The sequence below is a fragment of the Trichomycterus rosablanca genome, chromosome 8 (assembly GCF_030014385.1).
Source record: "Trichomycterus rosablanca isolate fTriRos1 chromosome 8, fTriRos1.hap1, whole genome shotgun sequence".
NCBI classification, from domain to species: domain Eukaryota; kingdom Metazoa; phylum Chordata; class Actinopteri; order Siluriformes; family Trichomycteridae; genus Trichomycterus; species Trichomycterus rosablanca.
This window is the reverse complement of record NC_085995.1, coordinates 31701552-31720468: the sequence shown is the minus strand read 5'-3', so window position 1 is coordinate 31720468 and position 18917 is coordinate 31701552. Positions and strand designations below refer to the sequence as shown.

General features: G+C 38.6%; 1 protein-coding gene across 1 annotated transcript; it reads left to right on the top strand.

Moving 5' to 3' along the window:
• Nucleotides 1-637: 637 nt before the first annotated feature.
• gnaia (guanine nucleotide binding protein (G protein), alpha inhibiting activity polypeptide a) lies at nt 638-17750 on the top strand. The gene is made up of 9 exons (XM_063000051.1): nt 638-752; nt 8398-8440; nt 9044-9185; nt 9373-9530; nt 11943-12071; nt 15361-15490; nt 15614-15767; nt 16593-16800; nt 17706-17750. Exons 1-8 carry the CDS (start codon nt 638-640, stop codon nt 16781-16783), a joined length of 1062 nt encoding a protein of 353 aa, XP_062856121.1. The 3' UTR covers nt 16784-16800; nt 17706-17750.
• Nucleotides 17751-18917: the final 1167 nt, after the last annotated feature.

Here is an 18917-nt window from a genome sequence, read left to right as displayed (position 1 = left end):
GTGAATGTGAGTGGGTAAATGAGTGAGGATGTTAGTGAGTATGTTAGTGAGGGTGTAAATGTGAGTGAGTGAGGGAGTGAATGTGAGTGGGTAAATGAGTGAGGATGTTAGTATGTTAGTGAGGGTGTAAATGTGAGTGAGTGAGTGAGGGAGTGAGGGAGTGAATGTAAGTGGGTATATGAGTGAGTATGTTAGTGAGGGTGTAAATGTGAGTGAGTGAGTGAGGGAGTGAGGGAGTGAATGTAAGGGAGTAAGGGAGTGAGGGTGTGAGCTCAGGGGCGGACACGCTTATGAAAAGAGCAGGAAGCGAGGTTTGATTCATTCATCGTGCGCTCAGTTGAAGACGCTTACCAGCATTTCACAGCCGGTTGTTTCGGCATCACCATCATCTTCCTCACTTTATTAGGAACCGAACATGAACCGTAATGCGTTAGGTTAATTTACAGTCAGGCTTTTACCTAATACGTTATTCTGATATTTTTGACTGAACGGGTTATTGAAGCACAGTTAGTTGACTAGTTTTATTACAGGGCAGGAAAATAGGACCTTCAGGTGGCACATTTCATTAGAAGTTTGTGCATGTTGATTTTTTTTATTCGTAACCACTGTTTAAAAGAGGTAAGAACAACTCCTGAAGATGGGGTGCATACAGAGTGGTGATAAATCTGCTAATGACAAAAGTAGACAGATCGACAAGAATTTACGGAACGATGGAGAAAAAGCTGCCAGAGAGGTCAAACTACTACTGCTTGGTAAGTTGTCCATCCTAGTGATTTAGAATGTAACGTTCACTTTTCCTACAATAAGGGTTAAATCCCAAACATCTCTGCTTTTGTATATAGCGCTCTACGTTTGGTGTTTGATTTCATCATTTCATTGTCAATCTAGTCTACTGATGTAGGCAGGTGAAAGACATTTGGGATTCAGCCATAGCAACAATAATGACAAGTGTTAACTGCAAAGCTGTTATTATTATTATTATTATTATTGTAACTAATAATAATTATCATTATCTTATAACTTTTTGAAACGACTTCCAAACTGTATCCCAATTTTCTTCGTATAAAAACATAGGGCCCTGCATATGGTGTTAAATCCATTATTTTGTTTTCTTAATAGTGTGCTAAAATAGGGAGCTAGGAGGCATTTGGGATTTAATTATTGCAATAACAGTAAAATGTTACTTTCCTAACTTAATAGATTCAATTTACCAGTTTAAAGCTACTGATGACTTTCTAACAATGTAATAATTTTCAATAGACAACCAAATTAGATTTTTTTTACTCAATTTAGAACACTAAAGTTGGCAGCCTAGTTAACGAATAGTCAATTTAATAAAGACAGACTGCTTTACTTGGGTTATAGGTCAAGGCAATGTCAAAAATAACAGAAATCCCATACTGGGTAGATATGTTTCTTTCACAGATGCCTATCTGTGGCTTTAAAGGTCTGTAAAATCCACAAAATACAACTTTATTTAGCTTACTTGTGAAAGAACATGTAAACCAAATCTCAAATGTCTGTCGATTGTGTTTAAAATTGCAATAAATGTGGTGTCAAACCCATTGTTTCCCACTTTAATAGGAAACCATTTGAAATTCATCTATAAAATTGTATTATTATCTTTATAATTAAAAACAAATATGTTACAAAGACTGTGTAACAAAATGGCAATGGTCTGAAAAGTTATTTAGTAATAATGGACAGAGTACTGTATGTGTTTTGAATGGTAATTTTTTATTACTATATCTCTAGTGTACAGTAGTTTAATATTATTCCTATAAAACAATGGAAAGTGTTGGGCAAGACTTTTATACTGCCCTTGTAATTTCCTAAAATCATTTTTGAGTTTTCAGTATACCTGTTTTCCAATTTTCAATTTCTGTACAAGTAAACAATTAAAATTACTTTTCGAGGTATTAGGTCCTATGCTTTATATGTGGTAGGTATGAATAAGGTTGAGAATGCTATATCACTCCTTTCAGATACAGGCAGCAAAGTTACACCTCCATATACACTACATGACCAAATGTATGTGGACCTAATCATGAGCTGGTTGGAAAACCCATTTGAAACCATGGGCATTAATATACTGTATTACTACAAATATGGAAGCATATAGTTTACCTTCTGTAATTGATTTGTAAGTGACTTACACCCGTTAGCAATGGGTGTGGCTTAAAACTCTTGAATTTAATAATAATCAGTGGTGTTAACATAATTTAGTGTACAATGACTGCATAAAATAATTGAAATATTGTATATGTATTGTAAATGTATGATAAAAGGCAAAAATGAAATTTAGATCAAGATCAAGATGAATGTGTTGTTTTCACTGAAGTGCTCACAGGAGTTTAGTGATTTATTTCGTTATCCTGATTGTATTTCTTTGCTGTGTTGGAATTAAGAGGCTGAAATGTTGAACTGAAGTCTGACCTGCTAAAATTTTGAACTACATTCACTGTCAAGCTTTGAAGCCTGAACTTAGCTTGGAGTCTAACAGCTGGAAGCATGTTTATTAGGCTTTTGGGAATTAATTTATTTATCAACTGGGCAATACACATACAAGCCCCATAGGAAAGGATTAATTAGTTGCTCTGTTTAATAGTGGTTTGTTGTGGGGGTTACATGTTTGTTGACGGTTCAATTTAGTTTTGTTGGTGCAAAAAGGTTTTTGGACAGTTGTGGCTTAGTGGGTAGAGCTTTGGGCTATCATTTGGAAGGTTCTGGGTTTGAACCCCAGCTCTTCCATGCAGCCACTATTGGGCCCTTGAGCAAGGCTCTTAACCATTACTACTCCAGGGGTGCAGTACAATGTCTGACCAGCTTCCAAACAAGCTGGAATAATTGGAAGAAGAATTTTATTGTACTGTACACGTAGATGTTTATTTATTACAAATAAATGCATCACAACTACCCTAAATTGTTCATATTAAAATAATTGAATCTCAAGATGTTCACAAAAGTATGCCAGTATAGGGATTGGCTGCTTTAGACTGGCACTATTTATAAAGATTTGAGTGAATTGGTAAATGTGTGATGCCCTAGAATGGACGTCAAGTTTCTTTGTAGCAAGCTGTTTAAACACCTGGAATGTTTTGTTGCCAGTTGTTGGAGATTTGAATTAAGACGTGTGAAACCTTTTGGTGAGGATGTTCATGCTGGCAGCTGTTACTGGGTCTTACACTTCTGCCTTCAGGATTCACTGTGTGTTTCTCAGGCTTTGGGATGTTGCTTAGTAACTAAATAGCCAGCTTGAATTACCATGCCATAAAAGTGGCAAGTGGAGCAAACCAAACAAAAGGCGAAATTATTGTTCGAGGTTACATGCAGCTCATACTTGTTGAATGATTTCTGTTTTTAATGGCTGGGGTGGGTGGGAAATTCCCAACTGTGTTTAAAAGCGTTATGTTGATGTACTATCTAAAGGTCTAAGAGGCCTTACCATTTTAATCTACTATTTTGTGTTTTACTTCCATACCCAGGCATACCCAGACTTTATGCTATGGTAGATATTATGGCTGTCTCAGGGTGCTCGGGTGGTGCAGAATTCTAATTCGCCATCCCACCACCACTGGGATTTTAAGCTCCCGAGTTAGAATCTCGAGAGCTATTGACCTGGCCGGGTGTCCAAACAGGTACAATTTGGTCGGTGAGGTGCCACAGCACTTAAAAGTGACGTTTTGAACTTGCACGTTTGAATTTCAGGTTTGCCATCAGCTGGTCAGGCACCTATATAGACAATAGTAGGCTTGTCCTGGGGGGTTTCTAATAACTGTTGCAGTTACGGCTTCTGCTGGCTGATCGATGGCTCCTGCACAGAGACGGGGAATAATGGAGATCAGTGCATTACTCTCAGTGTGCGATACGGATCCTCATATGAACCCGACTCGTGCAGGTGAAAAGAAGTGGTCGGGTACTGCACACATGTCAGAGGGGGGCATTTGTTATCTATGGCCCTCTTTGGTCAGGAGTGGAGGTCTACAGTAGCAGAGGTAAAATACGATTGGGCAATTGGATACAACTAGATTGGGAAAAATTTTTGGGGTTGCATAAATAAAAAATACAAACAGGTACAACTTATTGGCTCTGAGGTAAGGAAGGGGGTGATTTTCATAACTGCTGTAAAATTGCGACCTCTAGAATATTTTTTATATAATCTTATTAAACCTCTCAATAATCAATGAAAAAAGTTTAATTGTGCCATTTTATTATGTATGTCAAATAAATGTTTTTATTACATTTTATCAAACACTTTTTCCCAGTCAGGGTCATGGAGGGTTTAAGAAACACTAGGCAAAAGGCAGGAACATCCTGGACAGGGCACCAGTCTATCGCAGGGCTTTGGCCATCTCCCCCATTGCCAACTATGTCTGTGTAGATTGTCGGCTGATACCACTGCCGGGATTCTAACCCGAATCTTAGCGGTGGTGGGCTAGTGTATTAGACTGCTATGTCTAATCACATCATCTTCTATTGATTTTCTTCAAAAAAGACAAGACTGGATAGATGTCTCTGACTTGCACATTAACCAGATTACTTAAAGCATAGATGGAAAATTTTGTCATTTTATTAGCAAGTCATTATTTGAGGTTTGAAAGCTTTATGATGAATGCTCAATGACGGATCCTTTTTTTGCAAATCAAATCAGCATAGTTTTATTCAAATCCACTCAAGATTTTTCACCACTTGATGGTTCATTACTTTCTCCAGATCTCACATTTTATAGATTACCTTCGGTTCCTTTTGCTGGTACCCATGAGATAAAAGGCCTATAGGATAAACAACGCAGAAGTGGATAAACAACGCAGCCAGAAGATGCGGACTCATTCGCTCCCTTGGCGTTGATCAGTACTTGCGTGGCTGTGCCTCTGGGCCCTGCAGTTTTGAGCTGTTGTGTTTTGAGTCATATGTATAAGATGCTGAGTGTGCTTAATTGTTGTTTGTGCTTTGGGACTCCTGAGAGTATTTTGCAGACCCCCTTGGGCCATCCTCAGAAAGCCTCTGGGGAAGGGGCAGTGACTAATTGAAACACTCATGCCAGAATCAGTCAACACAGAGAGTGAACTTATTCACTGGCTTTATTCAAATCTATACACCAGTTAGAGCTACCAACTAACCATGATGTTCTTTTTTTGTGACTGAATGATTGGAACACACACAACATGTTTTGTCCATAAACTTGTGTCATATATATAAATGCAAACAGCAATGTAGAGTATTAATTTGAAGTTTTATAATGTCTTTTAACACTGTAGCATGGCCTTCTAATTCAGATTATGATTGACTATAACTGGTGCCCAAATAAAAAGGGCTAGCTTGACTGCACCCATTACATAATACTTAAAACAGATTAAAAGAAAAACTAAGAAGATTTGTTCAGTTGGTCAGATGTAATACAAGAACCAAAATTTAACCATGAAGTTAGTGGCTGCTGTACAGAAAAGATAAGAGGGTTCCAAAGTTGCCACCTTAAAGCTGGATATGACTTTGTTGTTGATTATAATGACAAAGAAGTAAGCTTGTAAAGCCAGCAAAGTAAAGCTAGCTTGCTATCCAGACAAATTTTCTGAATTTCCTCTCAGCACAGGTTGACAGTTTTATGTACTTTGTAATAGATGCAGTCAAACTAGCCTTATTTATGTCACAAAGATGTCCCCAGATGTAGTCATTATCAATGGATGTGTAAACTATTTAAGCTTTGTATGATTTGTCTTGGTTTCTTTGTAGCCAGGTCGTGATCAGCCTTGTCAGGTTGACACTCTTACGGCTTTGTTTGGATTTTAAGCTTTGATACCGTTTAGGTGGCTGCTAAAAAGGTTTATTGCTTTCTGTTCTACCAAAAAATATTTAGACCCTTTACTTGGTAGCTGTCTTCATAAATTCATTTCTGCAATCTTTGCACAACTGGATTTGGGCAGTTTATCCCATTTGTCATGGCAGTCCTCGGAAGCTCCGCCAGCTTGTATGGTGTTGGTCAAAGAACTTTCATCATCAGGCATCTCCACAGATGTTTGATGGGGTCTGACTGGGTCTCTGGGCTGGTCTCTGCCTGGGCCACTCAAGGACATTCAGAGACTTTTTTGGCTATATGCTTTGGGTCATTGTTCCCAAGTTCTTCCTGTACTTGACTACTTATGAGTCCTTTACCTGCTGTTTAGCAAACGTCAGCTTACAATTGGCTTCTCTTTTGGCACTTTTCCGTAAAGGCCTGCTACAGAGATAGTTCTCTGTTTAACAAGTTCTCCCATCTCTGCAACAGGTGAACTCCAATTACATTGTACTAGGACACATCTCAGTCATTGGAAGATTTTGCATTGTGTTAGTTTCTCTGCTAAGGGAAGCTTCTAGAACAGAGAGAGCAGGAAAGTGGGCGGAGTCACAGATCAACTTTTTTCTCTAATCTGAAAATGAATATCATTTACACTTCTAAAACTTATATTGCAAAAAAAAAACACACACTCTTGTATCAAATAAGCCAAAGATTTCAAGACATTCCACAGTAATCATGCAACAGGACTGCATTTGCACACTAACTAAGGATGCTTTCATTCAGTGAGGAAAACTTATCAACCAAATATGCTTTCAAAACAGCTCTATACTCCCCAGTCCCAAGAGACATGGCCTACACAAGATACCTGAAGGAGTCATGTGTTATCTTGCACCATTGCAAGCTGGACCGTACTGCTATCGGACCATCTACATGATCTATGAGAAAACTGGATTTGTAACAGTCAAACTTTTTTTGTTGCTCTGATGTCCAGTTTCGATGATTGCGTGCCCATTATAGGTGCTTTTGATGGTGGACAAGAGTTAGCATGGGCAATTTGACTATGCAGCTCCATATACGGAAGGGTTTGATGCACTGTGTGTTGTGACACATTCACCTCATTACCAGTATTAAAATCATCTGCAATTTGAGCCACAGTAGCTCCTCTGTTGGTCTGTACCAGACGTCATAACCTTTATGTCCTCTGGCGTCAGTGAGTCTTAACCACCCAACAACATGATGGCAATTTGTGGTGATCTTGTTTTTAATAAAACTTTTTTAAAAGAAAGTCATTAAAGCACTGACATTCCACTGTCTTTTTAAAAAAAGACTGTTTCCATTCCACTGTTTTTCTTTCATTTGAAAGCTGAAATGGAATTTATAGTATTCAGTCTTCAGTTATACATTTAAATTATTAGCTGTTTAAAAAAAATTCTAACGGCTGCTCCAGTAGGGGTTGCCACAGCGGATCATTCTGGTCCACATACCTGTTTTGGTACAGTTTTTACACCAGATACCCTTTCTGATGTAACCCTCCTTATTTTTATCTGGGTCTGGGACCAGCACTGAGAGTGCACTGATGGCCACTCATGTCTGTGTAGACACCCAACCAGCCAACAGCACCACTAATATTCGAACCCTGGTTCTCCATCGAGATGGGCTAGCGTTTTTTGCCTCTGTGCCACCCAAACTCTCTAAATTATTATTAGAGATTTAACTGATTTACCCGAAGTGTCATTTTTAATCACAGCTAATTTATTAATTTCTTTTGCTGACATTCACACAATTATTATTCAATTATTACTTGGTCAAAATTTGTCGGTCTAAATTCTTAGTTCCTAAAGTGTGTACATCTGACTATGAGCTTTTCTGACACCCCATTCAAAAGCCATAGACAACAAAAAAGTTGAACCTGTTCATTGGCAGCTATAACAGCCTGCACTCTTCTGGGAGGGTTTTTTACGAGTGTGTCCATGGAAATCTGTGCCCATTAGTCAAAAAGCTAGAATGAGAAGGCCTGGCTTGCAATCCGTGTTCCAGTTCATAACAGTGTTTACTGGGGTAGAGGTCTGGGCTCTGTGCAGGCCACGGGAGTTCCTTTGTATGTCTTGATGGACCTTTGTTTTGTCCATAGCTGCACAGCCATGCTGGAACAGTTAACAGCCTTTTGCAGTCTGAAGCCATAAAGTTCTAAGCTTATGTAGGTAAAACTGAATGATCAAGAGACACTTGGGTAGCTTAGAGATTAAACATGCTAGCCCTCTGGGGTTTGAATGTCAGTGGTGCTATATTGGCTATGTCTGATTTATTGGCGAGTAGCTGAACTGCCTAGTCATTGGAAGGTGCACTTGTCAGTGTGCTCTTAGTGACTGTCCCAGGCCCAGATAAAAATAAGGAGGGTTGAGCTAGGAAGGGCATCCTGCATAAAAACTGTGCCAAATCAGGTATGTGGACCAGAATGATCTGCTGTGGCAACCTCTAAATAAGGGAGCAGCTGAAAGGGAAATTTTTTTTTTAAATATGCAAAATGCCACCTGCTCCGACCCTTCATGGAGAGAAAGGAAGGGTGTTATTTTATTTCACTACAGACTTATAAATAATTATTTTCTTTCTGTTGCTACTTTTAGGATCTGGTGAATCTGGGAAAAGCACAATTGTCAAACAGATGAAGTAAGTCATTTTTTTCTGTGAATAGAATCATATTAAGGGTGCAATGGTAAAATGTTTGTAGAGCCTACAGATGAAATAGAAAAAAATAGTAAAACATGATAAAGTCTAATTGTTAAAAACAACAATAAAAAAATAATGTGGTCTGAACTTCCCTAGTTTGAATTGCAGCTCTCCTACCAATCGGCTGGGCGCCCCCTAGCAGGCACAACTGCCAGTGCCTGCAGCAGAGAAAATTAGCCACTAGTCTGCTGCGTGGGAAAGACTGAACTAATAATTGGGTGGGGTTTTTAACGCTGTGTAAGGACCCTGGTTAGCAGCCTGAGGCGCCTGTATAGAAGTAGAGGAGCATGGAGATTGTGAATGGAAAAAAATGTGGACATGCCTCAAAAGACCCTGCATTCCACAAATGCAGACATGGTGGATTACTATGATAAATAGCCAAATAGTTTTAAAGCTATTTTAGTTCACATTGTCACAACTAAAATCTACCCAGTGCACCTTTACCATCCAAAGAAATTGACTTCTTGTGATCATAACGGATTTTATTAAGCTGTGGTTTGAATTCAATACTAATCATGTCTCTGCTGGTCTGTTTCCACTCAGAATTATCCACGAGTCGGGCTATTCGGAAGAGGAGTGCAATCAGTTCAGAGCCGTGGTCTACAGCAACACCATCCACTCCACGATGGTTATCATAAGGGCCCTGGGGCGTCTGCAGATCGAGTTTGCTGATGCTGCTCGCGCTGTAAGTGCTTCTTTGAGTGCAAAGGAGAGGATTTGCATATTCGTTAGCCTCTTCCCAGTTACGACTAATATACAGCGAGCGTTTAATTGGTAGCGATAACACACCAAGCATCATAAGCACTTAATAGAAGGATTATAGATGCTCAGACTTGCTAATTGTATTGTGTGTGTGTGTGTGTGCACTGCAGGATGATGCCAGACAGTTGTTTGCATTGTCAAGCCAGGCTGATGAGGGCATAATGACCCCAGAGCTGGCCGGCATCATAAAGCGGCTCTGGGCAGACGGAGGTGTGCAGGTATGCTTCGGCCGCTCCAGAGAGTACCAGCTCAACGACTCTGCTTCATAGTAAGTCCTCAAAATGGTCCTAGCTTTCTTTTTATTTTAATTAATGAAGTTCAAACATAACAGTGAATCTCAGAAAAAGTGATTTACTGTTTAAATATCTTATGAGGAGAAAAGTTATGGGTGGTGGGTGGCGTAGCTGTACTTTATGCTATCCCACTACTGCTGGGATTCAATGTTCAAATCCCCAGCAAAGCTATTAGCTGGTCTGGTGTCTATATACAGCCATGATTGGCTATGTCTAAGGAAGGGGATGGCCAAGGCCCAGTGATGGATTGGCACCCTGTCTGGGGTGTGTTACTGCATTGCGCTCAGTGATTCCTGGGAAGCTGTGCCCACCGTGACCCTGACCAGGTTAAAGTAGTTGTAAAACATGAAAATGAAAATTAAGAGAGTGGTTAGCATTAGTTTTGGGGTTTGCTCGGTGGTGCATTTTCCCACTTAAGTAAATGTGTGGTGGTCCTAAAGCATGGACACATTTATAGACCACCTAATCCTGACCAGTGTTGCAGTGGGTCAAGCACCACTGGAGACACTGGGTCCAGCTAGTAACTAAATTGGCTTGGCTGTTTGCTGCTCTCCTCTAAGATTGGAACCTTGAATCTATGTGGTAGTGGGCTAGCAGGATTTACCACTGTTCCACCCAAGTTGGAACAAAAGCATTTTGTGTGCTATGTGATAAATAAATTTTTATTTAAACAATTCTTTATGAAGGGTTTGGTCTGAAGCCAAGTGATCCAGTTTTTAAAAGTACACATTTTTGTGTATAAAGAAAGTAATGCAATTCTTCCGGCTGCACAACCTTATGGGGCTTTGTTGTGACATTTGTTTATGCACTACACACTTTTAGTGGACACCCCTGTTCCCGACACTAAAATACCCCTAGACCCTGATAGATCCTGGCCTTTGAATCTGTATGGTCCTTTTTACTGTGGTCTGGAGAACATGACATCTATTCATTTTAAACACAATATTGTGGGTGTAGTGACAAGTATTGTTTATTGACTATGGTTTGCCAAAGTATTCCTAAACCCATGTAGTAATATCCATAACAAAAGCAAGCCAGTTTTTATTATGGTGATGTCAGAAGGATTTAAGGTCACAAGTCTTCAGTAGTAGTTTTCCAGAGATATTTTTCAAAACGTTTGATGATATTGTGCCCTGTGGAGGGTAAAATCCTGAAGAACACTGATTAAGGATCAATGTTTTTAAACTGTTGGATTATTTGTAATTCAGTTTATAAGTGTCAACCCTTGATCCATCCTTGCTAATAAAGGACTTTTATACCCAAGCATGAGTACATCATAATCAAGATTAAAACCAATACTTTTTTGTTGTGAATGCAAACTTTTATACGTGTTGCAGACTTAAGTTTTGGAATGAGTATGTATTTGCAAAAAGCAACAATTAACAGGATTAACTATACATATCTTGTCTTTGTACTGTTTATATTTAAATAATTTATTTAGATATGAACTTTCCACCTCATACAATGTAAGTCTGACAGAATTTTTACCTGAAATACAACCCAGCGAAAACACACAGCAGAGCAGAAGCTTCCCAGATGAAAGTAATGCATAAGTGGCATGGAAACACCTGGGAGTACATTTGTTTGCCGTGTGATGTCAATCTGATTGAGTCTATGAGGATCTTTAATAATATTTATTTCTGTGTAAGAGGTACAGAATTCCTGCAAAAAATGATCCTATAACGGATTAACTGTTATAATAATAACAACCTGAAATTAGAGTAAAAAATTTACTGATGTTGAATGCAAATTTGCTTTAATTCTAACAGTAGCTTCATTAACAACTATTGAATATAATAACAGATATTTTAAATCCTCTGATAAAAGACTTGCTGTAATGTGCTGTGAAATACCAGTGAAATCTAGACCCAAGTGGAAAATGTAACTTAATTCCTTAATTTTTCTAGAATACAGTTAAACATTATAGTATAGGGTTATCCTTTTTTATTTTCATTATTTTTGTTTTTCCTTATAGTTTCTATTAACAGCAACAGCATTTTGTACATTCTGAAGTTTGCCTTTGAGATGGGGAACATATTTAATATGTTCTTTTTGGGCTGTGTGTTCAGTGATCTCCATCCAGATTCAAATCAATTTTATTCAAATAGGCAAAAATGCAAACAACATGGATGTGTATTGAGAAGTATGATGTAACCAAACCAAACTTTTTGCATGTGATAAACCCACAGACAAAGCACTCTCTTCCTCTCAGACCTTTAGCAGCAGTGGTACAAATACTAAAATCATTAATTATAGTTTTATCTTATGTAATCCTCAGGCTGATCTAAACAGAAAGCAGATTTAAAAAAGCGGTGTCAAAAGCAAAGGCAGTCACTTCTTTAAATCAGCACTGATACGTCTATTTCATTTTTTTCTTTTGTTCTTAGCTACCTGAACGATTTAGAAAGGATATCCAGCCCTTCATATGTCCCCACTCAGCAGGATGTACTGAGGACCCGAGTGAAGACCACGGGTATTGTTGAGACCCACTTCACTTTCAAGGATCTTCACTTCAAGTGAGTACCTCCATTAATTGATTAATTGAACCACTGACCCAGCTAACTACTGGTGCCTGCCAGCTCGCCATTACTCAGAGATATGATGAAGTATTAAAATGCTGTGGTGGCGAGCATTGTTTGCATGTTGCATGCCAGTTGTGATGTGCGTGTGGTGTTTTCTGTATCTGGGCTTATTGTCTGAACGAACATAAGGGTGTGTTGTGTGTTAATTCTGTTGAATTTTAGGACGTGTCAGCCTTAACTCCCTTTATGTTTACATCTGAACTTAAAAGTGATGTGACCTATGATTACAGATATGATTACAGATTGGAATCCTTCGAAGTAGGTGTGGGCAAAATGGCAAAAATATCTGATCAAACTTTTTATTAGCATGTCAATGGTTCGGTCCCGAGGTGGGGCGGTCCGGGTCCTTTCTGTGCGGAGTTTGCATGTTCTCCCTGTGTCTGCGTGGGTTTCCTCCGGGAGCTCCAGATTCCTCCCACAGTCCAAAGACATGCAAGTGAGGTGAAATGGAGATACAAAATTGTCCAGGACTGTGTTTGATATAACCTTGTGAACTGATGAATCTTGTGTAATGAGTAACTACCGTTCCTGTCATGCATGTAACCAAAGTGTAAAACATGATGTTAAAATCCTAATAAACAAACAAACAAAAGGGTTGGGATTGTTACACTTATTACAAATAACATGAAACAGTGGTCGCATTGCCAAGGTTGGGAAAAGGTCAGCCTATAGTTTTTTGTCCTAAAGAAAATTACAAAAGTAAATGTTATTAATAACTGTAAGTTTATTGTGGGTTACAGCCACTTAGATTATTAAGTAGATGGTGTTAAAAGTTCTTGAATGTCAAAAAATCGACTTTGTTTATGATTCTGATTAACCGTTATTTTCTGTTTAGGGTCCCTGAGACCCCAGAACCTCTTTAACAGCTCACAAAATATCCTGAGCCTTTTTCAATCAGCTTGATACTTCACAACTTTACATAATTTTATAGAAACTGCAAATAAACAATATTTTTGTATTCCAAACACCCTCTATTTCATACACTCAGCTAGAATACATGATTAAAGGCGATAAAATCTTAATGTTTTTGGGTTCTGAAAGATTGAACCTCATTTAAATAATAAGATGTGTAGAATTCCATTAAAAATAGTTGAAAGATATGACTATGACTATGGAAATCAGACGACTTGTATTAATTCTACAATTCATGTGGCTGTTAAAGCATTTATGTAAATATCTCTTCCTGCTGTATTTCTTGGAATGCATTATTTTGTTTCCAGTAATGAGATGTTATACTGAGTGCTGATGTCAGGCCTGATACTCTGCATTGTATAGGCAAACCACAGAAAAGACCTCAGTAATATTGTATGTACTTACAAATCTTTACCAATGCTACAATGCTTTCATTTGTGCATAAGTGGTGTAATTTATGCTGTGTGGACATTGTTCCTACAGTTATCTACTTTGATACCTCACAGCGAGAAGGTCCTGGGTTTGATTCCCAGGTGGAGCCTTTCAGTGTGGAGTTTGCATGTTCTCCCCGTGTCTGTGTGGGTTTCCTCCTGGAGCTCCAGATTCCTCCCACAATCCAAAGACATGCAAATGTGGTGAATTGGAGATACAAAATTGTTCGTCACTTTTTTAAAAACTGGTACTGATTAATCTTGTGTAACAAGTAATCGCCTGTCCTGTCATGAATGTAACCAAAGTGTGTAAAACATGGCGTTATAAATCCTAATAAATTAATAAATCTATTTTGATAAGGGCCAAAACATTATGGCCAGACATAATGAAGTATCTTTAACAGCAATGGGTGCTCAGTGCTCACAGGCTGCCATGGTTATTACCCACCAACAGTGATCTGATGAATGACCACCCATAAACCGCTGACAGGTTTTTGGGCAGCAAAGACTCATTGATTCCAGATGACTTGAGGGCTACATGCCTGATACAGACTAACAAAAGAGCTACTGTGGCTCAAATTGAAGATCATTTAAATACTTAATGTAGTTGCAAGACAGTCACAGTGCCCATGCTAGCTTTTGTACACCATTGATAGCACCTACAGTGGGCATGCAGGTAACAGAACTGGACAGGGGAGTAATTGAAGAAGGTTGTCTGGGCACATGTGAACATCTGGGCACATGTTCATTGTTTACCCATGAAAGAGATGACGCCAGGTTGCTCTGTAGCATGATTCACCTGCTGGAAATGTTTTGCTATCAGATACTCTCTGTGGGTTACAGCGTTTTGCCAGCATATTAGGCAGGTGGTCTTTACGTTTCGGCTGTAAGGAAATGGGAGTAATGAAAATAAGTACAATTCCAAATTCTTTAATATACCAAAAACTTAAAATAATATTCAAAATGATAAATTATTTCACATGAATGGGCCAGTAATCTGTCTGCATTAGCACAGGATGAATATCTGTTAGCACATTGCAGTATATTTTTTAATTTTTTTAAGCAATTTTGAACCGTCACCCCGGAAAACTAATTTTTTGTTATTTTTGTAAAAGGAAAAAATGACTAGTGTAAATTAAAATTGTAGTTGCTGCATTTTGCATTTGTATGACAGTGTTATTTGACTAATTGTTTATTAACATTAAAAGTATAGTATGGATTTTTTAATGTAATTTATTTATGCATTTTTTTTCCCTTTTTCCCCCGTGGTCAATTTGTCTTCCACTGCTATGGATCCCTGATTGCTTTCGAGGAGGGTATATTGCTGCTCACATGCCCTCCGATGCGTGCACAGTCCTAGTGGACCCTTTCTTTACGCCCATGCTTCTGCACAGACGCCTCTGTCCACTAACCAGGGTCCTTGAACAGCGTTTGAAGACCCCACCCACTTAGTCCAGTCATTTCCCCACCCAGCAGACACGGTGGCCAATTTGTGTCTGCTGTAGGCACTGCCACTTGTGTCTGCTTGATGGCGCCCTGCCGACTGGTAGCCGAGGTTCGAACCGGGGTGTTCAATAGTACGGATTTTTATGAATACATTGCAAGCAGGGGTAAAGCAGAACACAAATTCTATGTATATGTCAATCAAATAATGGCCGAGCTAAAGCCAGAATGTTTCTTGAGTTACAAGGTGGATAAATAATGCAGCATTCTATGAAGCTTTGAAAAAGAACAAGCCAATGTTTTAGCCAATGTTTGAAATACAAAAACACTCAGGATGTATTTTTTCCTCCAAATCCTTGGTAAATCTGTAGAATTTAAAAATCTAAAGAATTTGTACTCAAGCCTTAATTAATAGAAATACAATTCTTTCCTGGCAGAATGTTTGATGTGGGTGGCCAGCGATCAGAGAGAAAGAAATGGATTCACTGCTTTGAAGGTGTCACTGCAATCATTTTCTGCTCATCTTTAAGTGACTATGACCTGGTCCTGGCTGAGGATGAAGAAATGGTACCTAAAAAAGCCTTAAACTTCCTTCCTTACTCTTAATATCACCTCTCCTGACTTCATCTGAATATGGTAAAAATGTTTCCCAGCAGCTGCTGTACTGATCTCTCGTTTTCTGTTCTTCAGAACCGCATGCACGAGAGTATGAAGCTGTTTGATAGCATCTGCAACAACAAGTGGTTTGAGGAGACGTCAATCATCCTCTTCCTGAATAAGAAAGATTTGTTTGAGGAGAAAGTGAAGAAAAGCCCGCTCTCAATCTGCTTCCCAGACTACACTGGTATGCTTTCTATCCACTGGGTAAAGGAATACTCAAATTAGAAGTCCAATAATTGCAGAAATCTGTTGTTTAAGGATGACTTTTTTTGGAAGTTGATTGTCTAGGGCCACATGTGGCTCTTTGGTTTAAAAATGCAACTCTTTAAATGGTACTTTTGGTCTTGCCACCCTCTCATAAATCCTGGTTTTCTCAAGTCTTTTTAATATTGGGAATGGGTGGCACGGTGGCTCGGTGGGTAGCACAGTCTCCTCACAGCAAGAAGGTCCTGGGTTCGGTCCCCAGGTGGGGCGGAGTGTGGAGTTTGCATGTTCTCCCTATGTTTGCATAGGTTTCCTCCCACAGTCCAAAGACATGCGAGTGAGGTTTATTGGAAATGCTAAATTGTCCATGACTGTGTTTAACAACTGATGAATCTTGTCATGAATGTAACCAAAGTGTGTAAAACATGATGTTAAAATCCTAGTAAATAATTAATATTGGGGAATCATAGATGCTGACTTAGCAAAGCTAGATCTTTTGAGTCGTTTTGGATCAACGTTCATGGGGATATTTAAGCAGGCCACTCATTCCTAGGTACAGTAGATTCGACAAAGTTCTATTTAAACAGTGGCTATTACTGTGATTCGGTGGAGTCATAAAGGCTTTGAAATGGCTTCTTAACAGACTCTGCTGGAGTTTATTTAGACCATGACATGCTGCTGTTAAGGTTTTTGGATGACTGTGTGGATGACAGTTGAAACATTATAGTTCCTCAATACCGCATTTGAATATAAACTGACTATGACTGTATGTGAAATCCTCTTGTCTTATTTTTCTTGTGCTAAGGTGGTGGCACATATGATGAGACGTCTGCCTTTATCCAGAGTCAGTTTGAGGACCTAAACCAGAAGAAGGACACCAAAGAAATCTACACCCACTTTACTTGTGCCACGGACACCAAGAACGTGCAGTTCGTGTTCGATGCCGTGACCGACGTCATCATCAAGAACAACCTGAAGGACTGCGGACTGTTCTAAAGCAGCTCATCACAGAGGTGAGTAAAAACGCATTATAAACCGTTTTAACCCACCCATACCCAGGGTAAGGCATGAAAACCCCAAGCTAACACCCTAAATGGTGTTAATTTATTCATTCACTGTCTGTTTTACCACCGCTTTATCCTGGTCAAGGTTGCAGTGGGTGCAATTCACTGGGCAAAAGGTAGGAAACACCCTGGACAGGTTGCCAGTCTATCACAGGACACACACACCTAGGACAATTTTATTTCTCCAATTAACCTGACTGCATGTCTTTGGACTGTAGAAGGAAACCGGAGCACTCAGGCGCGGACACGGGAGAACATGCAAACTCCACCTAAGACTAGAAATCAGGACCTTCTTGCTGTGAGGCGACAGTGCTACCCACAGCTTAGTTTTAGCCACAATTTCAACATTTTTATATACATATTATTAATATCACCATATCAACCATATATAAATGAAAATATACAGAGATGCATGTTGTTACTTATTTGATGCCGTTGAGGAAGTAAATCAGTTTCATCCCACCTGTTGTCTTCTTCCATATTTTATACACACAGCAGAACAGAAAATTATATCACCCTTGATTGGTCCAGCCGTAATACAGAAATGTACCACAATAATTCATTTGGTGGTGGATTGGATCAACTGAGTGGTTGAGAGGCTTAACATATTTAACTAGCCTAGCTAAGTTTTCCATAATTTTTTGATAATGCATAGATCCAAAGAAACTCTTTCCAGAGATTGAACAAAATGATTTAACAATATTCAACAATAACCGCCTCCCTTTGTTGCTAGAATAGGAACTAATTTATCAAGTGGCTCTTTTAAATGCACTTTATTTCAGTTTTATGAAGCTTGTGTGGTTCTTATGTTTCTTGATTCTAGTAAAAAAATGTTTTGTTTTTTTATTTTACAGAGTGAAATGATCGGGGCAAAATCAACTCCTCAGATGCACCAGGTCTACAGCGAGCTCAACCATGAATACGACTTTTTGTTCAATATTCTTTGGACACTTTAAAATGTTTTAGAAAAAGTTAAATCTTTCTGTAAAATATTTGTATAGCTATGAGTGTTGCTGGCATTCTTCCACTGTTTTTAAAATGATTTATGTGTATTTTTAAAAGGATTGAGGATGTACCCAGATTATGAACGACAGTGGATTTGGAAGAATTCTGTCAACTGTTTATTAATGTTTGGTTGAAAGTGTGAAATATATGATGCCTGGCTGACTGAGTAAGGTTTGAGACAATCTTAATATTTAAACTTAGCAAGATACGCTTTTCTATAATACCTCCATGTAAAATTAGCAATCTTTAATTAGTATGATCAGTAATGACCAATGTGCAGCATGACTGACCAGAGAGGTAACTAGAAAGAGAAAACTGGCATAGTTTTTATTAGACCATGTGTCATTGCAAAACGGACCTTGTTCTATATGGGATGTAGACATAGAGGTGAATATTTATTGATCAGACTCAACCCTTTAATGGGCTTCTGGGCTTAAATATATGCTGTTATCTTTTACTTTGTCTTTCTCAATTTACAATACAGATGAATTGACTTTCTTATGGTACATTTAGTAGAAAATGTGTGAAGAATGTGCAATGCTTGACTTACTATTATTTATGATTTAATTTGTTAGTTTTATGTATAGTTTTCCTAGTTCTTTAATTGGTGGGGATCAAACTGAGTAATATCCACTATTTTGATAATTAAATGTGCTTTGATTAAAGCATGGCATTTTGAGATTGATGTCCAAGTGTTGTGTTTCTGATTGCCTGATCATGCAGTACAAAATATCACTATTGGACATTTGATAGTTATGATATATCTGCAGCTCTCATTGGTGTGGGCAGGGTTGGTACAGTGGCATAGAAAGCTACAATCTGGGAACTGGACACAACTACATTAGTGTCAAAAAATTATAAATAAAACTGTGTAAGCATATGAAGTGGTAAAAATCCACATGTAACATTAAAAAATCATATGAATATTCCCATGGAGTGAAATTCTATGTAAATATTCACATTCTACATTGCATTCAGATTGCTGTGTCATAGAATAGGTTAAGAATTAAGAATTTTATGGGCACCCAGGTGGTGCAGCGGGATATTCTGCTAGCACACCA